The sequence below is a fragment of the Sus scrofa genome, chromosome 1, assembly GCF_054392235.1.
Source record: "Sus scrofa isolate SSC_HxYL_T2T_F1_AM1 chromosome 1, Sscrofa_HxYL_maternal_Yorkshire_Landrace_v2.0, whole genome shotgun sequence".
In the NCBI taxonomy this organism is placed as follows: Eukaryota; Metazoa; Chordata; class Mammalia; order Artiodactyla; family Suidae; genus Sus; species Sus scrofa.
The window spans coordinates 264,898,444-264,923,751 of NC_139383.1; the positions used below are offsets into that span (position 1 = coordinate 264,898,444).

The 25,308-nt window shown below is 46.1% G+C and overlaps 2 protein-coding genes across 11 annotated transcripts; one reads left to right on the forward strand and one right to left on the reverse strand.

The window, feature by feature from the left end:
- Window positions 1–1,396: 1,396 nt before the first annotated feature.
- POLE3 (DNA polymerase epsilon 3, accessory subunit) lies at window positions 1,397–4,000 on the reverse strand. Its single transcript, XM_003122084.5, has 4 exons — window positions 3,858–4,000; window positions 3,672–3,757; window positions 3,194–3,312; window positions 1,397–2,923 (listed from the first exon to the last, which is right to left on the reverse strand). Exons 1-4 carry the CDS (start codon window positions 3,921–3,923, stop codon window positions 2,751–2,753), a joined length of 444 nt encoding a protein of 147 aa, XP_003122132.1. The 5' UTR covers window positions 3,924–4,000; the 3' UTR covers window positions 1,397–2,750.
- On the forward strand, window positions 2,688–25,061 carry C1H9orf43 (chromosome 1 C9orf43 homolog). Of its 10 annotated transcripts, none has more exons than XM_084992572.1 (14): window positions 2,688–3,774; window positions 7,008–7,207; window positions 7,311–7,461; window positions 10,799–10,856; window positions 14,963–15,063; window positions 17,589–17,655; window positions 18,413–18,555; window positions 20,005–20,155; window positions 20,760–20,820; window positions 21,101–21,159; window positions 21,387–21,474; window positions 23,496–23,575; window positions 24,301–24,367; window positions 24,585–25,061. In XM_084992572.1, the coding sequence occupies exons 2-14, from the start codon at window positions 7,057–7,059 to the stop codon at window positions 24,794–24,796; spliced, it is 1,389 nt and encodes a 462-aa protein (XP_084848698.1). In that variant the 5' UTR covers window positions 2,688–3,774; window positions 7,008–7,056; the 3' UTR covers window positions 24,797–25,061. The 10 variants fall into 10 exon arrangements, 7 of the variants coding, with proteins under 7 accessions (XP_084848698.1, XP_084848663.1, XP_084848671.1 ...); XR_014825485.1 differs by lacking the exon at window positions 2,688–3,774 and adding an exon at window positions 4,323–4,608 and having other exon boundaries at window positions 21,387–21,447; window positions 23,381–23,575; XM_084992537.1 differs by lacking the exon at window positions 2,688–3,774 and adding an exon at window positions 4,323–4,608 and having other exon boundaries at window positions 21,387–21,447.
- Window positions 25,062–25,308: the final 247 nt, after the last annotated feature.

The window sequence follows — 25,308 nt, forward strand, 5'->3', positions numbered from 1 at the left end:
CCCCTCTCCTTTCAAGGTAGGTATTAATACTGCCCATTTAGAGATGAAAAAACTGAAGTCCACTGAAAAGAATAATCATGTCACTAAAATAACCAGCTATGTAGGACTCAGTGTATGCTACTTTCTCAGAGGCATTATACTGTGACATTGTAACTGCTATAGAAATATCACCAGGGAGTTCCCATCCTGGCTCAGCTGAAGTGAATCCAGTCAGTATCCATGAGGATGTGGGTTAAGGATCTGGCGTTGCTGTGGCTGTGGTGTAGGCCAGCAGCTACGGCTGATTTGACCCCTAGCCTGGGAACCTCCATATGCTTTGGGTGTGGCCCTAGAAAAACCAAAAAAAAAAAAAAAAAAAAAAAAAAAAGAAAAGAAAGAAAAAAATAAATACCATCAATTTAGGAATTCTGTTGTGGTGCATTGGATTAAGGATCCGGCTGGCATTATCACTGCATTAGCTTGGGTTGCTTCTGTGGTGCAGGTTTGATCCCTGGCCTGGGAACTTTCACCTAGCCTAGCAACTTCCGTATGCCACAGGCATGGCCAAAAAGAAAAGAAGTATCAATATAAAAATAAAAAAAAGAATCATCAATATAAATTTCAACGGAGAAATGCAAAACAAATATAATGAGTAACTTTATCTTTCATACAAATATGAGAGGAAACAAACAAAAAGATATTTCTGCTGTGGAGGAAAAAGCCACTGGATCTGACAGTTGGGGTTGTCGATCTGTGAAACATGATTTGAAAGAGCTATGTAGGTTAGAGACAATGACTACATTATCTAGTTCTAGTTGAAATCATGGAGATAAACTCAATGTTCTTTCATAGGGTTTAAGTGTTAATATTTGAAAGCACTTAGTACAGAGTCAGACACAGAGAAGGGACTCCGTGTTTGGAGTTGTTGAATATCGGGTATGTATGAATTCTTAGCAAGGCCAAAGAAAGCTCTCACTGCGACTGAAGAGCAGCACCCTTGCCTGTTAACAAGCAGCATCTGCTGGTCAGTCATCCAATGATGCAGGACCTCTTTTTTTTTTTGGTCTTTTCTGTCTTTTCTAGGGCTGCATGCATGGCACATGGGGGTTCCCAGGCTAGGGGTCTAAATCAGAGCTGTAGCTGCTGGCCTGTGCCAGAGCCACAGTAACAAGGGATCCGAGCCGTGTCTTCAACCTACACCATAACTCACGGCAATGCTGGATCCTTAACCCACTGATCGACACCAGGGATTGAACCTGCAACCTCATGGTTAACCACTGAACCACAACGGGAACTCCAGGACCTCATATTTATAAGGGTCTGTCCTCGTCTACACTCTAAAAACTGCAGCGCATGATCAGTGGGTCCTCCCCAAAAGCACACTTATAAACAAGTAGGATGAAATAGGAGACGTCACTTTTTACAAGAATGTTTTTTATTTATACAAGGCATTATAATTTTCTCAATATCCTTCACTCATTTCTTGACAAACTTTTCACTGGATTCGTTTAACAAATGAACAGCATCAAACTATATTTCACTACCTGTCAACCTCCAAGCACTCAACTTAGAGACAAAAAGTGCTTGAAGCGCCAAATGGAAAGAAAATAAGGTTAACAGAGATACTTTAGAAGGGATGGCTTGGGGGAGGAATTGGATTCCTGAGCACCATCGGATTTCCCTTAACGTTCAGAGAGGTCTACAAAATCATTTTTAAAAGACATGAGATTAGAACTAGGGAATCAGAGGAACCCATAGTTTGAGATATTAAGCAGGTCATCAAAGTTCCTGGCAGAAGTGAAAAAAGGAGGGACAGAAAGTGGGAATGGGGAGCAGAGGAGAGGCAGAACAGAGACAGGAGAGAAGCACAGAGCAAGAACGTTGTACCTAGAAGAAAGAAAGTTTGGAATTCATCAGGAATTAGAAGAATGAAAAGCCATACCACAAATCCGGGAGCGGGACTACAAGAGAAAGCCTGGAGTTTTATACCTTCCAGGAGGTGACCACATACCCTAAAGCTGTACAATGGCAGGCAGTGAGGTGCATTCAAGACTACACCATCTGTTGTAAGACACATTGGCAATCTTGCTTGACTAATTCTACTCTACACTGCTGATGTAAATGCATTTGGTGCCCAGAAGGTAGCCACCCAAGCGGGTTACATGCCTACTGGCAATAGAGAAGGGCTCTAAGCCAAGTGGGTCTGTAAAAACCAAAATTCAGTTAATGTTACTGTCAAGTGAAGAGACAAAAGAACAGATTTCACTGTTCTACACCCTTTAGTGGTTTCCTAAAGCTAAGTCATTCTGATCACTTGTAAGAAGCTAGTATTGCCAAATACTGTACAAATAGGCTGTCTATAAGCAAAGCCCCAGGTTTTCCTGAGTCTTGACTGCTTCTGTGATTTGGAACGCAGTAGGTGGCATGGAAGCTTTGTTACTTTTTTGAGCCGTGGGTGAATGGGTGGGACCTGGGGATCAACAACTGCCTAACTATGTACGTAAGTAAACAAAAATGCTCCCAGTGACCAATTGGCTGTTCATAATCCCTCCTGCCAAAAAGTCATAACCTTCAGGCTCATGAAGCAAAACAAGATTCTGCTACTCAGATGCTCTGAATCTGGGACACGCTGGTTTTGATGATAATTTTAATCAGTTTTTACTTCCATCTTCTCAGGCTCTTCTGCCCAAGACTACTCTGTCCAGCAGGAAAAAGCTGCACACAAACGTTTCAGAGCTGTACCTTCCAAGGCGCCAGTCTCCCCATCCTCTTCAGTTGTCCACGTCCTCCTCTTCATTCTGTTCTTCTTCCTCCAGCCTTTCCTCATCTTCGTCGTTGTCCTCATCCCTGCTCTTGTCTTGCTCTTCTGAATCTGTTTTTTTGTCTTTGTCCTTCTTCTTTTGCTCTGAAGCTTCCTTCTTACCTTTCTGCTCCCTTCTATAAGCTGTAAGGATGAAGGAGGGAGTTGGGAGACAAGGCTGAACCAAACAGACTGCAGCCACTAATACCACTGCATAACTGGAAACACTGAGGCACAGAAGGAAAAATAACCTGCCCAGCATCACAAAACTGATATGAGGTAGTGCCATTTGAATCTCACCCAATACTTGCTTACTGGACCTAAAGGGACTCAAGCTAATGAAGACTTAGGGCCAAGTGAGCAGGTCATACAGGATGAACATCTACTTGGTTGAGTAAACGAAGAGGTCGTTACCTTCCAGAGCTTCTTTTAAGGGAGTAACGAACCGCTGAAACTCCATCTCCTCCATGGCTGAGAGAACATCGCTGGCATTCAGCGTCTTGCGTTTCCCTTTCATCGCGAAGTTGTTGGCGCTGAACAAGAAGATTAAGGGCTGTCAGAATCCTTCTTGGCCCGTATGCAGTGAGTGGGAAAAGGACGACCCAGAGGTGGAATGGAAATGCCCAAGTCTAAGATACATGGATTTTGGTGACACAGTAAGTCCCTCCCTTCCCTGTACAAAAGGGTAAGGCAAAGTTACTCTGTTTTATTTTGTTCCACAGCTTGCAATACCTGGATGAAGACTCTGAACCTCCCTCCACTGGGGAAGATCATAATTATTGGGGTTTGCGGGTTCTAGGCCGCGAACTCCGAACCAGGGGTGGGGGGGGTGTCTGCGTCTCCCTTAAGCCTCAGCCCCCAGCTAAGCTCTGGTTAGCTCTGCCCGCCTCACCAGGATGTGGCGTACAACACGAAGACGCTGGCGGCGCGGGAGATGGCGCTCCGGGCCTCCTTGGAGATGTTGACACCTTCCGGGAGCTGTGACAAGAGAGGGGGTGAGCAAAGCTACTGCCCCAGGACCTCTTTACCCTTGCCTGCTCGTCCGCCCCTGGCCCATCCGCCAGCCGGAGATGCTCACCGCCTCCTTGATGATCCTGGTGATGACGGCATTGGGCAGGTTTAGGTCCTCGGGCCTCTCCGCCATTGCCACGGCCGGAGCCGGCCTCCTCTTCAGGCCGCTACAGCGTCCGGACTTCCCGCGTCGCCACCGTCTGACCCAACGAGGCTTCCGTTCCGCCCCGTTTTGCCCACACCGTGTCCCACAGTGCCCCGCGCGCCATATCCTCCCTCCTCCCCCAGCCCCGCCTCCGACTGCAGTCGTCTGTTCATCTGAACTTTCCACGCCGCTAGTTTTAGCCCTAGGGGTTTCTATCAGGCCACAACGGCACCTGGCGCCCCTTCCCAAGCTCGCTTCCCTGCTTCACGCCACCACCTCGTCTGGAACTTGCTTAGCAAATTAAGTATGGCCTTCTGGGGCTTCCGTCCCTTTCCCATAGTGCTCTGCGCCGCTGCCTGGCAACGGTGCTGTCGGAGGCTGGCTTGGGAGACGAAGGCGTGGACTGAGCCGGCGGGGCGGGTCCCTTCGGAAGAGAGGCGGGACCTGGCGCTTGGCCCCGCTGCTGTCTTCACCGCGGGTTGAGGAGCAGCGTCTTCCTTGTAGGCTTCGGCTTCCTAGCCGCTTGGCCTCTGCTTTGGCTCCGCGGAAGCGCGGCCCTCCTTGGCCGGATTCTCCCACTTCCCTCTTCTGGAAGCAGGGAATCTTTATTGAACTCTCCAGGCCCTGATATCCCCTCTTAAATCTTTTCACCGCTCTCAACTTTGTAATAATGGTATTAAGGATAAGTGTTAACCTAAAATTTTTAATGCAGACTACTTTGTCAGTACAGTGTAGGGCTGGCAACAAAAAGATGGGCATGATTAGACCTTGGGGTTCACTTCGAGCTGGTCAGGTAACAAAAGGTCCATAAGCAGCCGGTTTTAAGAATAACATTCGCATTCAAAAACAAACCCTGTTAAACTTGTATTTATGTTTTAGTTCATTGACTTGATCATCGTTCATCTTTCCTAGTCAAAAGCATCAGCATGGTTTTACAATGGTTCCCCCCCCCCCCCCCCCCCCGAGGGAGCGGTGGGGCGACCACTGCATATGGAAGTTCTCAGGCCAGGGATGGAACCTGCACCACAGCAGTGACTCAGGTGGGAGGTACCCTTAACACTCTGCGCCACAAGAGAAATACTGCATTGGCTTTTTAAGTTGTATCATTTTCATATTACGTAGTAGAAACTCTCCTCACTCCCACTGAACAGTTGTTTTCCTTGAAACCTGCTGCCTCAGGTCATGCTTAGTTTTCCTGTTTTTGATAGAAACATGAGTACAGAGAACTATTTCCCTATTATGAGAAAAACAACAGCAAATGCAGTGATAAATGGCAACTGAAACTCTTCTCTTAGAGAATATGGGGTTTGGTGGGGGAGGGCTCCACTTGACTAGAATACACATGGTTTAAAGATGTCAGGAGGTACACAGCTCCAGCCAGTGGCTGTCTAGTTGGAATTGGACCCCCCTTTGAGAGAACCCAGAAATCTGAACATTATGGGCTATTTCCATCTTTAAATAATGGCTCAAAGTGCAGGCCATACAAAACAAGTTATATGCCAGGTGCAATCCCAGGCCAGTAGTTTGCTATCTTTGGCTTATATTATAAACTCTTTAGAACTGGGACTTTTTTTGGTCATTATTGTTCTCTATGCCCATAACAGGTCCCTTCCCATATTTGGTGGTCAATAAATGTGTTGAGTAAAAGAAAGAGGAAATAGACACTTAAAAGTTTATTGCAGATAGGTGGTAGTGATTGTCTAAACATTTCTTTTTTTTTTTTTTTTGTCTTTTGTCTTTTTGTTGTTGTTGTTGTTGCTATTTCTTGGGCCGCTCCCGCGGCATATGGAGGTTCCCAGGCTAGGGGTTGAATCGGAGCTGTAGCCACCGGCCTACGCCAGAGCCACAGCAACGCAGGATCCGAGCCGAGTCTGCAACCTACACCACAGCTCACGGCAACGCCGGATCGTTAACCCACTGAGCAAGGGCAGGGACCGAACCCGCAACCTCATGGTTCCTAGTCGGATTCGTTAACCACTGCGCCACGACGGGAACTCCTTTCTTTTTTTTTTAGGATGACACCAGAGGCATATGGAGATTCCCAGGCTAGGGGTCCAGTCAGAGCTGTAGCTGCTGCCCTACACCACAGCTCACGGCAATGCAGATCCTTAACCCAGAGATCGAACCTGCAGCCTCATGGTTCCTAGTCGGATTCGTTTCCACTGTGCCATGATGGGAACTCCAGATTGTCTAAACATTTCTAAAGAGAGAAAGATGGTAACATTTATTGACCACCTGCTGTATATCATACGTAAAAGTACATTATCTCATTTAATGTTTCCACAGTCCTACTTAGGGATATCCCCTCCCCTACTTTATATGAGAAAACAGGCTAAGGAAGGTGAAGTCACTTGTCACTTGCCCAAGACCATACAACTAGTCAATGAAAAGCCAGTGGCCTCTGATTCACCTGTGGGTTGATTGATTTGCTGTTGAAGCAGACCCATTCCTTTCTGCTGGGTGTTTTAGCTACCTGTATGAAAACTGGAGCATACTGAAAAATAAAGTGTATCTTCCGAAGGTTTGAGCCATCTAATACACTTCTGTGACTCAGCCGTCTCTCGTTATCTGCAGATGATCCGTTTCAGGAGCCCCTGTGTGTATCAAAAACCGTGGATGATCAAGTCTCATGTACCTTAGTTGTAATTTGATAAAGCTTTTTGGAGAGGGTGGCATCTTCTTCTTAATGATTAATGATGGGAAAAAGGAAAGGATGCCAGACCTTTTGATATACATTAACTAATTTTTGTGATGACCCTGTGAAATGGGCTTATCCTCATTTTGCAGATGAGGAAATCGAAGCTCAGATTGGTTAAATCTCAGGTCACTCAGCTGCTAATTCAATGGCCAATTAGGAGACCTTCTGAAGTCAGTCTGCACCCAAACTCTTGTCACTCTGCTAATCCATGCTGAGATTTTTTTCATACTTGCTTATTATCCACTTCCTAACTATCCTTTGGCTACCATTTATCTATATGGTTCAGAGGAAATATTTTATGTTTTGAGTCTAAATATTTGGTCTGCATGACTGATATATAATACTCCCTAATTATCTGGTGGTTGTTTCTCCAGGGGGCTGGAAAGCTGCAAGATTGGCTTTTGTCCTAAACCATTTGTGGCTATGAACTTGCCAGATGAAAGCCAGTGGGATGAAACTACGTGTCACCTGGCTGTTTGTCAGCATCCGCAATGCTGGGCAGCTATCCGCCGGATTGAGAGGGGCCACCCTCGAATTCTAAGCTCCTCCTGCAAACCACCTCTGAATGTTGAAGGTGAATTAGCCAGCCCTGTCTCCTTCTTTACAAGATCCTCGGATTATTTCTTTTTGGCTCCCTTTTGATATGTTGTGTGTTTTCTTCTACTCTGGTCTTTCAGAAAGACTCCCAATGCTCACTGTTGTAAACCTCACCGATTCCTGCTTCGAGGCCAAGAGGCTTGCTCACCGTCATTTGTCAAAATTTGCGTTCACCAAGGCGCGTCCTTTATTGTCCCAAGGTTCAAAGTTTGACTTGAAATTTCAAGGCAGGTAAACTATCATGGAATCTTCTTTAAAGGGCTTACTACCTCAAAATTCCTGATTGACATCCTTTGCCCATATAGTAGACTTTGGGAAAGCTAGATTAAGCGTGACATCAGTTCAGTTAAAGGAGTGATGAATAGGCAGTGGGAAACAAAGAAGCCTTATTTGCAGTGTAGGAGTTGGTGAAAATGGGGGAGGTGTTTCAGTTTTCTAGGGTCACCATAACAAAGTACTAGAGTTGTTATAGACTGTGTGCCTTAACAACAAATTAATTTTCTCCCAGTTCTAGAAGCTAGAAGTCCAATTAAGGTGTTGGCAGAGGTGTTTTCTTCTGAGCCCTCTCTCCTTGCCTTCTTAGTGGCCCTCTTCTCCCTGTGTCTTAACACTGTCGTCCCTTTGTGTGTATCCGTGTCTGAATGTCTTCTTCTTGCAAGCACACAAGTCATATTGGACTAGAGCCCACCTATGTGACCTCATTTTACCCTCATTGTCTCCTTGAAGACCCTATCTCCAAATACAAATTCAGAGTTAAGAGGGAGTTAGGACTTCAACATAAGAATTTTGGGGAACCCAATTCAGCCCATAACAGAGAGTGTCTCACCAGCTTCTGTAGATCTTTAGAAAACTGTCCATATATGCTGCATTTCTTTTTGTTGTTGTTGTTTTGTTTTTCAGGGCTGTACCCGAGGCACATGGAGGTTCCCAGGCTGGGGGTCAAATTGGAGCTACAGCTGCTGGCCTACAGCACAGCCACAGCAACAGCAATGCAGGATTTGAGCTGTGTCTGCAACCTACACCACAGCTCATGGCGATGCCAGATCCTTAATCCACTGAGCGAGACCAGGGATCCAACCAGCAACCTCATGCTTCCCAGTTGGATTCGTTTCCTCTGTACCAAGACGGGAACTCCTGCATTTCTTTTTTTGCTTGTTTGTTTGTATGTTTTTTTTTTAGGGCCACACCTGCAGCATATGGAAGTTCCTAGGCTAGGTGTCTATTGGAGCTACAGGTGCCGGCCTACACCACAGTTCACGGCAATGCTGGATCCTTAACCCACTGAGCAAGGCCAGCGATTGAACCTGCATCCTCATGGATGCTAGCTGGGTTCGTAACCCTCTGAGCCACAGTGGGAATTCCTATGCTGCATTTCTTACCTTTAATTTTTAGGTGTGAAATCATTTGTAAGCTCTCAAAGGTAGAAGCGATGGTTTCCCGAATTGCCTCTAGAGTCTACGCATCCAGTTACTGCTTACTGATTTGGAAGCTAAGGGACAGGTGTCTATGGAAAACTTAGACTTAAAATTCAAAGACCCTGTTGCCTGGAATCAAAGTGCTAGTGGGGACCATTACAGTGGTTTCTTGTCTCCTGTTTGATTTAAGTAGCCCTTGATGATTTGTTAGGCTAAAGGTGGAATAGGAAATGGTAGGACCACTTTCTGGTTTTCTGGGATTTGAATCCTGAAAAAATAGTGGCTTCTTGCAGTCAGGGCCTGTCAAGGCAGAATGTGACATTTCGTTTAGTCGTTCACTGAATTTGCAAGTATATTTTAGTTGGGGCCACTTTGCTGCATGCTGGGAATACAGTGGTAAAAAAGATACAGTCTTTACCTTCAAGGGGCTTTCAGGAAAACAAATAACCATTTAGGGTGATGTGTGTGGCGAGAGGAGTGCTCCCTTGGTCTGTGGAAGCACACAGGAAGGGCTCCTAGGCCAGGGCACTGTCTTCTGTACAGGTGGCATCTGTGTCTAGACCTGAAATTGAACATTCTAGTCACGTAGGGCTTGCGGGTGGGAAGACAGGAAGAGAGTTCTAGACTACAGAAACAGCACATGCAAAGGCCTAGAGGCAAGAGGAGATTCTTTAGATATTGTGTCTAGAACATAGAACAGGAATGGTCAGAGGTGAGGCTGGGGGGCTGGAGTGAAAAGCAGGGGCCTGTATCACAGATGACTTCATAAATCAGGCCAAGGAGTTGGGTCTTTGTCTTACACCTCTTTGCAATATTCATTCGTTTATACATTTAACCTATTTTTTTAAAAAAATAAAATAGCAAGTCATATGAAAATGTAAGAGATTGACACTTTTATTGTGGTAAGTATATATAACAGAAAATTTATCATTTTAACCATTTTTAAGTATATAGTTCAGTAGCATTAAGTACATTCACAGCATTGTGCAACCATCGCCACTATCCATTTCTAGAACTTTTTCATCATCTGAAACAGAAATCCTGTGCCCATTAAACAATAACTCCCCATTCCCTTCTCCCTCTGGTCCCTGGTAATCTCTGTTCTATTGTTTTTGTCTGAATTTGCCTCATTTGCCTATTTTAGGTATATCATATAAGTGGAATCATACAATGTTGGTCCTTTTGTGTCTAGCTTTTTTCTCCTCACGTAATGTTTTCAGTGTTCACTCATGTTATGGCATGTATCAGAATTTCATCCCTTTTTAAGGCTGGAAAATACTCCATTATAGGTCTCTGCCACGTTTTGTTTATTTAACATGTTTTTGAACATCTGCATCAAAGGCAAACTTTTTGTTTTTTCTTTTTTTTTGTCTTTTCGCCATTTCTTGGGCCACTTCTGCGGCATACGGAGTTTCCCAGGCTAGGGGTCTAATCAGAGCTGTAGCCACCAGCCTACGCCACGGCTCATGGCAATGCTGGACCCTTAACCCACTGAGCAAGGCCAGGGATTGAACCCGCAACCTCCTGGTTCCTAGTCGGATTTGTTAACCACTGAGCCACGACGGGAACTCCAAAGGTAAACTTTTTATTGATGGTTTTGTAACTATCTATAATGGAGAGAGGCCTAGGCCGTAAATGCAGTTTTTTTTTTTTTTTTTTTTGTCTTTTTGCTATTTCTTGGGCCGCTCCCACGGCATATGGAGGTTCCCAGGCTAGGGGTCTAATCAGAGCTGTAGCCACCGGCCTATGCCAGAGCCACAGCAACTCGGGATCCGAGCCACATCTGCAACCTACACCACAGCTCACGGCAGCAACGCCGGATAGTTAACCCACTGAGCAAGGGCAGGGACGGAACCCGCAACCTCATGGTTCCTAGTCGGATTCGTTAACCACTGTGCCACAACGGGAACTCCTGTAAATGCAGTTTGATGAAGCAAATAGTTGTGAGGGGTTTGTAGGGTGCAGTATCTGTTTGGAAGCCATTCCAGGAGAAACAATCAAACCCAACTAGGAGGTGGTGATACCCTACATTCGCTGGGTGAGTCTTAAGCCCAAGATTTTCTGTAGCTAAGTAGGAGCCTTTTCACATAGCACTATCATCCCACTACATCTTTTGTGACTCTGTTTCGTGTTTGGAAACTTCCATTTCCCAGGCCTTTGAAGGATTTATCTGACAAAGACTTCATAAACCGTACCGATAGACCTCCCAAAGTAAGTCACAGATTAACAAAGGTACTTCCTCAGCATTTACTCTTTACTAGTGGGAATGAAATATTTGCCTTTATTTAACATATAGGATGAACATGATCTGAATAATGATGATCATGATGCTGATAACCATCTGATATCACCATGGGCCCTACTATTTGCTAGGCTCTGTGCTCATGCCTTTACCTGCTGTATTGTTTCTGGAAATCCCAGACCCAGTAGGATTGATTTGTGGCCATTTGGCACAGGAAAGAATTTCCTATCTCCGGCTTGCACAGAGCATGTTCAGCTACTAGGTAAATACTGTCGTCTCATAATACAGGGAAATTAGAATGTCGTCGTAATGTCACATTTAAAATGAACCTTCATGGAGTTCCCATCGTGGCGCAGTGGTTAACAAATCAGACTAGGAACCATGAGGTTGCGGGTTCGATCCCTGGCCTTGCTCAGTGGGTTCAGGATCCTGCGTTGCCGTGAACTGTGGTGTAGGTTGCAGACGCGGCTTGGATCCCACGTTGCTGTGGCTTTGACTACAGCTCCGATTGGACCCCTAGCCTGGGAACCTCCATATGCCGCAGGAGCGGCCCAAGAAATGGCAAAAAGACCAAAAAAAAAAAAAGAGCCTTCATATTGTCTACTCTCATGACTTTCAAACACTTTAAGCTAGGACCTGTGGTAAGAGGTCCTAGCTTAAAATGTCATAGAACAACCTTTACCTTAACTATGAGTGATACACTCTGAAAGTTTCTATTCGATTCTTTTTTATTCTGTGTCATTTTAAAATCCCCGTAGGCTCCAATTCACAAACTGAGGCCCAGATAGGAAGTGATTTGTGAATGCACAGCCAGTTAGGGGAAGAGCTATACTAGAGTTTAAGAAGAAAAACCCTTCTACTTGTCTGGTTTTTTTAAAACTGAAGAATAGTTGATTTACAATGTTGTGTTAGTTTCTGGTGTACCGCAAAGTGATTCATGTATGTGTGTATATATATATATTCATATTTTTTCCATTATGGTTTATTACAGGATATTGAATATAATTCTTTGTGCTCTATAGTAGGACCTTGTTATTTATTTTATATGTAGTAGTTTGTATCTACTAATTCCAAACTCCTAATTTGTCCACTTTGCAATGATGTTTGTTTTCTATGTCTATGAATCTCTTTCTGTTCCATAAATATTTCATTTGTTTCATTTATGTCGTATTTTATTTTCATTTTTTTAAATTTAATTTTATTTTTTTCCGCTGTACAGCGTGGGGACCAAGTTACACTTACATGTATACATTTTTTTTCCTCCCTTTGTTCTGTTGCAGTATAAGTATCTAGGCATAGTTCTCAATGCTACACAGCAGGATCTCATTGTACATCCATTCCAAGAACAATAGTTTGCATCTGATAACCCCACGCTCCAAATCCCTCCCACTCCCTCCCTCTCCCTCTGGGCAGCCACAAGTCTATTCTCCAAGTCCATGATTTTCTTTTCTGTGGAAATTTTCATTCATGCTGTATATTAGATTCCAGTTATAAGTGATATCATATGGTATTTGTCTTTGTCTTTCTGACTTATTTCACTCAGTATGAGAGTCTCTGGCTCCATCCATGTTGCTGTAAATGGCATTATGTCGTTCTTTTTTATGGCCGAGTACTATTCCATTGTGTATGTATACACCACATTTTCCTAATCCAATCATCTGTTGATGGACATTTGGGTTGTTACCATGTCTTGGCTATTGTGAATAGTGCTGCAATGAACATGCGGATGCATGTGTCTTTTTCAAGGAACCCTTGTCCAGATATATGCCCAAGAGTGGGATTGTGGGGTCATATGGTAGTTCTATGTATAGATTTCTAAGATATCTCCAAACTGTTCTCCATAGTGGCTGTATCAGCTTACATTCCCACCAGCAGTGCAGGAGGGTTCCCTTTTCTCCACACCCCTTCCAGCACTTGTTATTTGTGGACTTATTAATTGTGGCCATTCTGACTGGTGTGAGGTGGTATCTCATGGTAGTTTTGGTTTGCATTTCTCTTATAATCAGGGATGTCGAGCATTTTTTCATGTGTTTCTTGGCCATCTGTATATCTTCCTATTCAGGTCTATTCAGGTCTTTTGCCCATTTTTCCATTGGGTGATTGGCTTTTCATTTATGTCATATTTTAGAGTCCACATATAAGTGATACCATATGGTATTTGTCTTTCTCTTTCTGACTTACTTCACTCAGTATGAGAATCTCTAGGTCCATCCATGTTGCTGTAAATGGCATTATTTCATTCTTTTTATGACTAAGTAGTATTCCATTGTGTGTATATATCACATCTTCTTATTTTTTTTTTTTTGGCTACGCCTGTGGTATATGAAATTTCCCAGGCCAGGGGTTGAACCTGTGCCGCATCACCGACCTGAGCCACTGCAGTGACAATACCAGATCCTAACCTGCTGTACCACAAGGGAACTCCTCTACCATCTTTATCCTTTCATGTCTGAGAGACATTTAGGTTGCTTCCATGTCTTGGCTATGGTTAATAGTGCTGCTGTGAACATTGGAGTGCATGTGTCATTTTGAATTATGGTTTTCTCCAGATCTATGCCTCGGAGTAGGATTGCTGGATCATATGGCAACTCTGTTTGTCTTCTTTTTCTTTTTTAGCTTTTTAGGGCCACACCCACGGCCATAAAACTATCCCAACTAGTATCCATGAGGACGAGGATTTGATCCCTGGCCTTGCTCAGTGGTTAAGGATTCGGTGTTGCCATGAACTGTGGTGTAGGTTTCAGACAAGGCTCAGATCTGGTGTTGCTACAGCTGTGGTGTAGGCCAGCAGCTGCAGCTCCAATTCGATCCCTAGCCTGGGAACCTCCATATGCCACAGGTGGGGCCCTTAAAAAAAAAAAAAAGACATAATGCATGAAAGGGTTTGTGGTGCAAATAAAGTCTCCTCTTTACCCCAACACAGTCTGTTCCTTTTCATGGGAACAACCTTATTTTTAATATTTTTTCCCCTTGCCTGAATCCTGCCAGGGATATAGACTGGATTATTTATAAGATTTCCTTGAGCACCAGTACTCTTGTGTCCTAAGTAGCTAAATGTGAAAAAAAGTATGACTTTAACTTTTATGTAGATGCTTCTAATTGTAGACAGGGTAAAAGTAGAAAAGTTGCTTGTGCCTCTGTCGCTTCTCTCCCTACTCCCAGATTGTGCTGTTTTATCTGCAGGGCATCTAAGTCTTTGGAGTGGAGTGGGCAGAGTGAGTATGTTTCCTTTTTTTTTTTTTTTTTTTTTTTTGTCTTTTTGCCATTTCTTGGGCTGCTCCCATGGCATATGGAGGTTCCCAGGCTAGGGGTCTAATTGGAACTGTAGCCGCCAGCCTACGCCAGAGCCACAGCAACGTGGGATCCAAGCTGTGTCTGCGACCTACACCACAGCTCATGGCAACTGGATCCCCAACCCACTGAGCAAGGCCAGGGACCGAACCCGCAACCTCATGGTTCCTAGTCGGATTCGTTAACCACTGCACCACGATGGGAACTCCGAGTATGTTTCCTTAGGTAAGCCCCAAGCTATCCTCCTATGAAATGGTGCTGGGAGTTGCTACTGTCACAGGGAGGCAGGGGAAACTACTCACTTGCCTGTGCTTACTCTTTTTTTTCTTTTTTCTTTTTAGGGCCACACCTAGGGCATATGCGGTTTCCCAGGCTAGAGGTCAAATTGGAGTTGTAGCTGCTGGCCTATGCTGCAGCCACAGCAACGCCAGATCCAAGCTGCATTGGAAACTTATGCCTCAGCTTGCAGCAACCCCAGACCCTTAACCCACTGAGCAAGGCTGGAAGTCGAACCTGCATCCTTATGGATACTACTTGGATTCTTAACCTGCTGAGCCACAATGGGAACTCCCCAGTGCTTGCTTTTGAAGAGTACGTTTGCCGAGACCTGATTTCTTGGGGGAGTAGTAAGAAGATATTTTGGGGATAGGATATGCCTTTTTACCATCTTCTGAGCCACCATACTTTTTTGGTTAGCGTAATAATTCTGTCCTTAGCCTGGTGCTGAATACCAGCAGGAGTGGGTGCATTCAAGTCATACATAGGCTTTATATCTTCCTCTTAGCTGTCAGTGCTGAATTTGAATGAGACTCGACTTCCCTGCCTTCAAGGGTTTAGGAATATGGATGTAATCTGGATCCCAGAAGAACCAGAGAAACAGGTGAGGTGAGTCTCATGTCTAGAACTTGGGAGTCTTCAACTCTTGTGTTCTACAGATGCCTGCTGTCCAGTGCAGGCCTTCCCTCTGTGATCTCCTTTCTGGCTACCTCACTGCAAGAAGCAGAAGGTCAAGCAGAGTGGAAGACCCTGGTCTCTTGCCACACTGGGATCCTGGTTGGCACACTTTGAGGTTCATGCTTTGGGACTTCTCTATGTCAAGTTCTACCTGGCAGTACAGAGTGTACAAGATAGGACCCAATGTATCTGTGAGGGTTTTGGTTTTTTTTTTAGCTTTTTGGGGCTGCACCCGAGGCATATGGAAGTTCCCACACTAGGGGTGGAATGGAAGTGGTACCCGCTGGTCTACGCCACAGCCACAGCAACACCAGATCTGAGCTGCGTCTTTGACCTCACCTCAGCTCACGGTAACGCCAGATCTTTAACCCATTGAGTGAGGCCAGGGATCAAACCCATGTCCTCATGGATTCTAATCAGATTTGCTACTGCTGGGCCACGACGGGAACTCCTTTATTTGTGAGCTTTGATTAAGAAACACCTGCTTTCTATCAGTTTTTATTGCTTATTTCATTTATTTAAAAAAATTTTTTGTTTGGCTGCACCTGTGGCATGTGAGAGGGTTCCTGAGCCACAGTAGTGACCTATGGCACAGAAGTGACAGTGCTGGATCCTTAACCCACTGAGCCACCAGGGAACTCCACTATCAGTTTTTCTTAATAGCCATCGGCAACTATTAAAACAGTTTTCGGTGAAATACTTGAATCTTTGGTCTCAACCCTAAGGACTAACACATTAGTACAAAATGAATAGCATAGAGAACTTGTGTATAAAGCAAGTGTGACAAACATCATTCATTTGGTAAATGCCCAAATTCTTGCTAATTTTGACAGTCCTTGGAAGAAATTGGTTTTTCTTTCGTGACTGCTGAGGCTTTCAGGTTATTGTTAAGTGACTGTTTAGAGACAATGAGACTTTCTTTAATTTTCTTTAAAAAAATCCTGTGAATGATGCTTCTTCTTCTTCTTTTTTTTTTTTTTTTCTTTTTAGGGCCGCACTGCAGCATATGGAAGTTCCCAGGCTAGGGGTTGAATCGGAGCTGTAGCTGCTGGCCTACTCCACAGCCACAGCAACATGGGGGCTGAGCCATGTCTGCAGCCTACACCACAGCTCACAGCAACACTGGATTCTTTTTTTTTTTTGTCTTTTTGCTATTTCTTGGGCCGCTCCCGCGGCATATGGAGGTTCCCAGGCTAGGGATCTAATCAGAGCTGCAGCCACCAGCCTACGCCAGAGCCACAGCAACGCTGGATCCGAGCCACATCTGCGACCTACACCACAGCTTACGGCAACGCCGGATCGTTAACCCACTGAGCAAGGGCAGGGACTGAACCCGCAACCTCATGGTTCCTAGTCGGATTCATTAACCACTGTGCCACGACGGGAACTCCAACACTGGATTCTTGACCCACTGAGTGAGGTCAGGGATCAAACCTGCATCCTCATGGACACCAGTCAGATTTGTTTCTGCTGAGCCATGATGGGAACTCCCTGAATGCTTCTTTATATATGCATTTTGTGTGTGAATATATGTGGTATAAATAAATATCCTCTAAGGGTTTATTTCCTTTCACGTGAAAGAAACCCAGAGGCAGATGGGCCAGAGCTAGTTTGTCAGCTCCATGAAGAAATTAGAAACAGAGCTCCTTCTAGCTTTGGGGGTCATCATCCCTAGCCCACAGCTTCCATCGTCTCAGTACTTTGTTGGGGCTTTTAAGGTCCAAGTTGACTGCTAGAGCTCCAGCCATTATGTCTGTGTTCCAGGCAAGAAGGAGGAGGAAGATGACGGACTAAAAATTATTTGAACACCTCTGAGCTAAGCAGTGAGAATTCAGTGGAGAACTAAATACTTTGTCCCTGTCCTCTTAGTGTCTTAGGGGGTGGTGGGATTCAGACATTATAACATCACCACACCTAAGTACGTAATTACTATGGATTAATTCTATGGAAGAATAACTGGATAGTATGAGAGAATGGTGGAGAATGGTGAGAAACCTAATTTAGAAATGAGGGTGAGATGGAGGCTGGGGGCGTCTTGTTTTTAGCAGTCTCTGGGCAGCAGGTTTTCCTGGGCTCCCACCCAGCTCTCTCCTTTTTTTAGGGCTGCAGGTGCAGCGTTTGGAAGTTCCCAGGCTAGGAGTCACATTGGAGCTACTGCTGCCGGCCTACACCACAGCCACAGCAATGAGTCATCTGAGCCGCGTCTGCAACCTAAACCTACACCACCGCTCACGGCAACACCAGATCCTTAACCCACTGAGTGAGGCCAGGGGTCAGACCGCATCCTCATGGATATTAGTCAGGTTTGTTTCTCCTGAGTCACAACAAAACTCCCCCAATCAGCTATCTTTGAGTACTGAATGAAGGACAGAAATCCTCATGGTTATCATTCATAAATATCCTAATGTGTCTGTTTAAGATTCCTGGGAATAAGTTGTGGTGGTTCTTATTTCCAGTCCGGCTGAGAAGAAACATATAGTTTGCAGCCAGAATGGAAAGATGGAAAGAAAGAAATCTGCAGGCGTAAGTTTGGTGTTTTGGCCAAATCTTCCTGATATTACTCTGAAGAGTTTATTTTTGTTTTCCTTTCAGTTATCTTCCCCCTTCCCTCATGCTCTCTTTAAATGAACAACATCTGCAAAAGCAAACCTCTTTTAAGGAATAATTACCAAACCATTTCCTATTCAGAGACTCCCCCACCCCCTCCTCTCCTTCCTGAAGGAAAGTGAATGAGCACTTTGAGGAGGTGTTAGGAGGAACTCTTGGGTATTCAGAGGGAATATGTGGTTGATAAAAACTAATTTTCAGTGTGATGGGAATAGACTATCCACACACTAGAAGTTATGATGGACCTGCGCCTCTAATTCTAATCCTGCCATTCAGTGACTAAACGTAGCCTTGAATAAGTCCCAGGGCTGGAAGGTCCATGTCCAAGGGAGTGGTGTCTTGGTCCATTTTGTTCATTGCTGAATCCCCAGCCCCAGCCCTGTGCCTGTCACATAGTTGGCCAGTAAATATTTGTTCAGCAAGTAAATAACCTTTTGGGGAAAAACTAAACAACGCTAGTCCCCGTATGATCTGAATTCAGTGAAAGGTTGAGGAGGCAGACTGGGGAGAAGGCGAGGGTTCTCGCCATGCAGAGGAGGCGAGGATGCTGGGGTCGGTCTGGAAGCAAGGAGATTCCCTTGCCAGGGTTGTCTTGGGAGGCTGGAATGTGGACAGGAGGAGGTGGCATTGAAGAGAGTGCTTCAGGAAGCTCTTGCCATTGTTTCTCTTCCAGAAGGACAGGTCATCTCGGGTCCACACGGGAACAGGGGTGACGGTGCTTCCTTCGTCCCCAGTACACTTGTTGGAGCAACTCAGTTTAGAATCCGTACCTTTCTGGAACCACTGTGACATGTTACCTCAGGATCTGCTGCAGGAGTAAGTGTCACGGAAGCCTGTGGGAGAACCAGAGTGTCTTCTTTTCTTTAGAAGCTGCGAGGGGCCTAAGCAGTGTGTTCTTTGTGAGGAGAGAGGAGAGGAAACGCTAACTTGGTTACTGAGTTCTCTCTTTTTTTATGGCTGCATCCGTAGCCTATGGAAGTTCCCAGGCCAGGGATTGAATCTGAGCTGCAGCTATGACCCATGCCACAGCTGTGGCAATGCTGGATCCTTTTAACCCACTGTGCTAGGCTGGGACTGAACCCACGCTGCCACAGAGACAACACCGGATCTTTAACTCGATGAACCACAGTGGTAATTCTGGTCACTGAGTTCTTAGCCTCAGCGCTATGCAGTGATGACAAGTATCACCACCATTTATTAAGCACTTACCATCTCTCAGGCCCTGTGCTAAATAAGCGCACCACATATATTTTCTTATGTAAACTTCTGCTGGGAGGTAGACACACTCTTTTTTTGTTTTGCTTTTTAGGGCCGTACCTACAGCATCTGGAAGTTCCTAGGCTAGGGGTCAAATCTGAGCTGTAACTGCTGGCTTATGGCGCAGCCACAGCAACACGAGATCTGAGCCAGGTCTGCGACACACTGCAGCTCATTGCAACGCCAGATTCTTAACCCCCTGAGCGAGGCGAGGGACCGAACCTGCATCCTCATGGATGCTAATCAGGTTCATTAACTGCTGAGCCACAACACACTCTTTTTATAAATGAGTTATGGTTAAGTGGGAGGCAGAATGAATCGGTGGTTTGGAACAAGACAACCTTTGAATTTTGTATTGATATTTACTACCTCTTGAATTTTGGTACTTTATTTAGCCTCTTTAATCTTCATTTTCCTCATTTGCAAAATGATGATAATAATGCCTGCCCTTGGGGGTGTGGTAAGGATTCAGTGGAGTAAAGCACAGGAGCCCGCCATACGATAAACCTGCCGTACAGTAAACACTTCCTGTATTCAGCTGTGGTCATCATCGTTGCATCTGAGAGCGGTCATGGAATGAGCACCTGTTAGTACAGGCCTTTTAAGTTCCAGAATGGACAGTTCTCAAAATTGGGAGCCCTTTTCATCTTTCTCCTCAGCCCCATTCTTTTTTTTTTTTTTTTTTTTTTTTTGTCTTTTGTTGTTGTTGTTGCTATTTCTTGGGCTGCTCCCACGGCATATGGAGGTTCCCAGGCCAGGGGTTGAATCGGAGCTGTAGCCACCAGCCTACGCCAGAGCCACAGCAACGCGGGATCCGAGCCGTGTCTGCGACCTACACCACAGCTCACGTCAACGCCGGATCGTTAACCCACTGAGCAAGGGCAGGGACCGAACCTGCAACCTCATGGTTCCTAGTCGGATTCGTTAACCACTGCGCCACGACGGGAACTCCAGCCCCATTCTTCAAGAAGAGCGTTGCTGACGGTCCGCTGTCTCTGTTCCCTTCAGCCTCCTGCTGGATAAAGGGAAAACCATACCTTTTCCGGAGATGAAGACACAGTTGACTGTGATGAAGAAGAAACCTCCCCTGGAAAAGAGCCGACCTGACAGTGCCATTTCTGCTAAGATGTATTTGTCTGTACACCGCCTCACCCTGCAAGTAAGGGCTAGAGAACCTCAGAGAAGGATGTCTACATGCAAATCCAGACTCCTTTCTCCTCAGGGCTGGAGGATTAACTTTCCTTCCTTCCTTCCTTCTTTCTATTCTTAGCACCCTCGGCATATGGAAGTTCCCAGGCTAGGGGTCAAATCAGAGCACAGCTGCCGGCCTACACCACAGCTCACGGCAAGGCTGGATCCTTAACCGGCTAGGCAGGGCCAGCGACGGAACCTGTGTCCTCATGGATACTAGTCAGGTTCATTACTGCTGAGCCACAGTGGGAACTCCCTTAACTTTCTATTTCTCCTTTCTCTTCTATCTGGAAGAGACACTCTGGGGCCAGGCCCCACAGGAGGCTGGGCTGTGTGTCGGTGAAAGCCAATGTATGGCGAGAGGGCTAAGGAGAGCAGCCTTCTCCCTTTCCTCTGCGCTTCAGTCCCTGTACCCCTCCCCTCTCCAGAGCCCCTGGCAATGTGTGTACACTGGCTTCTCAAAAAGTGCTTGCTGACTAGATGGGTAAATGCATTGGGAAATACATTTTGGGAAAGGGAAAGACCTGCAGTAGAGCTTTTCTTCTTCATTTTTCTTTTCTTTTTTTCTCTAGAGACCAGCACTGAGATACCCCGAACATTTGAGGAAGTTATATAACAACCTGACAACAGAAGGTAGATTTTCTGCTGCTGCCAGGTTTCCTAGTACCATTCCCCTTCAGCCCATGTTTCTTATACTTGATGTGGGTCCCAGTTCGGTTAGGTTTGTGGCCGCAGTCATACGGGGTCATGTGTAGAACGCAGGAAACTGCAATTTCAAAAAGTACCCCCTCCCAACTCGGTCCTGACCAGAGAGAGAGAGTGTCACCATTGGGTCGCAGGGCACAGCAAGCGGCCCAGCGAAGGGTGGGAGCTGCCAGGGAGAAGGGGATTGAGCTGGCTTTCTGGTCACCAGGTGGCAGGAAGCAGCAGCGACCGCAACAGAAGAGGGTGAAGACACCTAGTAGGAAGCAGGTAGAGTGGCAGGGAGGGGACCCCCGGAACCTGCTGGGATGGGAGCAGTTGGGCACAGCCTGGAAGGGGAAGGGATATGCGAGAGAGGGGGTCTCCCTGTCGTCTCTCTGGTTGCAGATGCAAGTTCCTGTGTGGTTACAGGTGCTCACTTCCTTCTTTTAAAATCTTTTTGGAAACTTCTTCACTTCCCCAAGTCCTAATTCAGTTCCTCCTTATGTGGGTTTCAGGAGGCCACAAAGAAATCCAGGAGTGCAGCAGGGAGCCATAAAACTTCACCTAAACATTCAGGTGCCGTGGTTTATGATCCACACTGTGGTAAGGAGACTGTATGGGCTCGGGAGTGACAGAATCCCAGGACAGAGCCGAGGACAGGAAAAGCTCCACATGTTTGTCATTTGAGGACCAGCCTTTGTCAGGCCTTGGACTCCTTGGACTGCTTTGCTTTGGCTGCTCTGCGTGTGTGTGAATCATTCTTCCATGAGATATTTACTAAGCAAGCAAGCGGGGCCGGCTGCCGCTTCACTCAGGGATCTGAGAGGTGACCACGAGCATGCGTCAGAGTTGTTTTTCCCTCAGGTCCTACTTAGAAAAGGCAGCGTTTGAGGCTGAAGAGCAAGGCCAGGTTGCCCAAGATAAGAGCCCTGAGGGCCCACTGGCCAGTGAGGTGGGGAAGAGCCAGAGCCCCTCACCAGAGCGTTCTGAGGAAGCAGAGTCAGGGCCCTTGGCTTCCCAGCCACGGGTTCAAGTCTCAGCAGCCACACACTCTCTAGCCCCATCCAGGGATGATTCTGATGGGCCATTCTTTCCTCTCACATTCACCCTGGAGACAAGAGACTCCCCTTTTTGAGGTCCTTATCGTGTCTGAGCTGAAGGATAGACCTACCCCATTCCCTCTGACGTTTCTCAGCTCGAGTGCAGAATCGGGGGGAGGAGAAGGAATTCCCTTAAACCTTGAAAGATTCTTCTACCCTAAATAGACTGGACATTGCTGACTATAATGTGAAAATAACTGTTTAAGCATCAGAATTCACTCTCCAACCCTGGGGCCCTGGGAGGGCCCGGGTGAGCTGTTTCCTGAGAAGTTTGCTGCTCTGGGTTTATTTCCCATCCCACTGAGCTCTCTGATACCAACTCTGTCTTCTAACCAGAAGACCTAAGAAGGATCTTGACCTTCACATGGGAGGTAGACAGAAAAGAAGCTGTGGCCCAGGGCGGAAGTGCTTGTCCAGGGTTACCCCGTGCCCAGGGTGCTCCCCATTCCCCTGAGTTTCATGCTGGTGCCTTTCGTTCCTCTTCCTGATCCGCCAGTAGGAGTGGCTTTGCTTGGGCGACCGGGCTGCCCCTTTGAAGTATGTTCTTAGAGCAGTTCCATGTCCTCACTGAGTTGAGAAAGGCCTCTTAGAAGAGATGATTTTTCTACTGGATCTTGAATATGTGTGAACGTGGATGAGAGTTCATGGAGGGAGGGAGAGGCTGGGGAAAGGCGTCTTGGAGGAGTGTGGCTGCAGGGAGCACTGGGCAGTCTCCTTTGGCTGTGGGGTCGGGTGTCTAAGGGAGAGAGAAATCAGGTCGAATAGCCTGCTGCCATGTGTGATCCTTTTTTTTTCTTTTTTTTTTGTCTTTTTACAGCCGCACCATATGGAATTTCCCAGGCTAGGGGTCTAGTCGGAGCTGTAGCCACCGGCCTACATCAGAGCCACAGCCACGCCAGATCTGAGCTGCGTCTGTGACCTACACTCATGGCAGTGCTGGATCCTTAACCTACTGAGCAAGGCCAGGGATTGAACTCTTGGTTCCTAGTTGGATTCGTTAACCACGGAGTCATGACGGGAACTCCTGGAAGATGTTCATTTAAAGAAAGGGAGATGGAGAAAGCAAAGAATGAGTGCATTTAGGGACTAGTTGGGGAAACATCTGATACAAAAGAATCATCGATCTAGAATTTTTTGGCAAGAAGGACATTCATTTTCAGAAACCAACATTAGGGAAGGCACGAGAAAGTAAGAGGAGTATTCATAAACTGATAAGAATAGAATTGGGGTTTCGTTTGCTACTGTGATGTCCAGGCACCTGCCCCTGAGGTTTCTCGGAGGAATCCTGATTCTTTTAACCCTTACCTTACTGTAATTGCTAATTCTGTAATAGATGTGGTCATAGTCCCAAGTGAACAGATTTGCCAGTAGAACTCAGAAGGCCTAACTCCCTTTTACCTGCCTCTCAGGTCCTGTCTTGTCCTGAATGGGGAGTCACATGTAGACTAGGGGTCAACTAGAAGCCCAGCAATGGGATGTGAAATACCCATCAGAAGAGAACTGAACTGATCTCGTGGTCACTAGGTCACAGAACGCTACCACATCAGGAAGGTGACAAAAAGCAGCAGCAGCAGACTGAGACAGAAGGCCCTGCCGTGAAACAGGTGAGGGTGAACGAGGGCCATTTGGCTAGGGCCTGGTTTCGGTTGTCTGGCCTGTAGTGACAGTCTGTCATGCCCCAAAGCCGAACCACAGTGGTTCGCCATTTCTCACGATGCTGTGGGTTGACTGGACAGTTTTTCGGGTCTTGCTTAAGGTCACTCATGCAGCTGCATTCAGCTGGAGGCTGGGCTGGGGCTCTTGGCCAAACTGTCTTAATTCTCTTCCATGAGGCCTCTCCATGTGACTAGTTTGGGCCTCTTGACAGCATAATAATCTCATGAAAGCACTTAAGGGACGGGCCTGGAGCTGGAACAGTATCACTTCTGCCACATTTTATTTGTCACAAAAAAAAAAAAAAAAACCCAAAAAACAAAAAAACAGAAGTCCAGCCTGGAATCAAGAGGAGAGGAAACTGGCTTTGCCTCTTGATGGGAAGAACAGCGTGTGACAGAGGAATGGGAGCGGTTTCTGGCAGCCACCTTTGCAGGCAAATCTGCCCTCAGTTGACAGTGGGGACGGGGAAGACCTGGGTTCTGGCTTCATGTGGTCAGCCTGGAGGGCAAAAAATATGTGACACAGGCTTCTCTCTTCAAGCTTAGGAGGTGGCATTTTGTCCTAGACATTAATTTTGTCTTAGACATTAATTTCTCCAAGGAAAGCATCTTTTAGACAAGCCCTTTGTTTCCTAAAATCCTGAATCAAGGTTCCTTACACTTATGGATTTCAGGATGCCACAAAGAGACCACAGATGGCCTCCTCTCAGAAATGCCTGGATTCCTTCCCCAGTAAGAAAAGTAAGTTACTAAGTAAGGTACCTAGTGACTGAGAATGGGTTGACCAGGATGGTTCACCTCCCTGGAGGGCACAGTCCTCAGCCCTCAGAAGGGTCCTGAAAATACCCCAGCTCTGCCTTTTCTGTCCTCTGTTTTTCACGGTTAGTTGGCAGAAGGCTACAGGTGCAATTTATGATGGTGTTTTTTGTTTTGTTTTGTTTTTTGTCTTTGTTTTTAGGTGCTGAATTACTCAAAATAGAATGTACTAGCAAGGACGTCAGGACTCAGGTGGAGGTTTTGCTGGAAGCCTCCAAGAGAACCCCAAACAGTGCTTCTAGAATAGGCTGGCACCCTGAGCTCAAACTGCTGAGGATTCTTCAGGCCACTGATGAAGAGGACGAGGAGAACCAACCTTCTGGGACACAGAGTGAAGAGTCCCTGGAGGCGTAGGTGGAAGGCATCACCAGGGCAGGCTCATTGCAGAGCAGGATGCTTGGATCCTGAGGACAGCGACCTTGGCCATGAGGGCGGGAAGGAGAGGGGACTGCTGCTCTCTGGAGCCTTTACTCGGGCCTGACCTTGGGGATTCTGTTTGCTTCTACTTGCTTCTAAAATAAGTGAGGGAGAAAAAGCCCTACCCCTTTCTAACATAGTTTCTCTTCCATCAGGGCCAGGATAATTTTAGTGATTAAATACAGCTGCTGCTTCATCAAAAGGCTCATTCTCTGTTTCTGGGAAGAGGGGAGAGATGTTTTTGGTATCTCTTTTCTGGGTTACTGTTATCTCCCCGCTGAAACTTTGAAAGGTTTCTAGTTACAGGAAGATGAATTTGGCCTGTGGGAACCCCTACCACGTTGCTTTTCCTTTTATTCTCTGGCAGTGGCTTCTTTCGAGAATGACATCTGCATCGTTATCACATAACATTCATTGTGATGTGACGTGTTATGTGTAATATCTCTGGG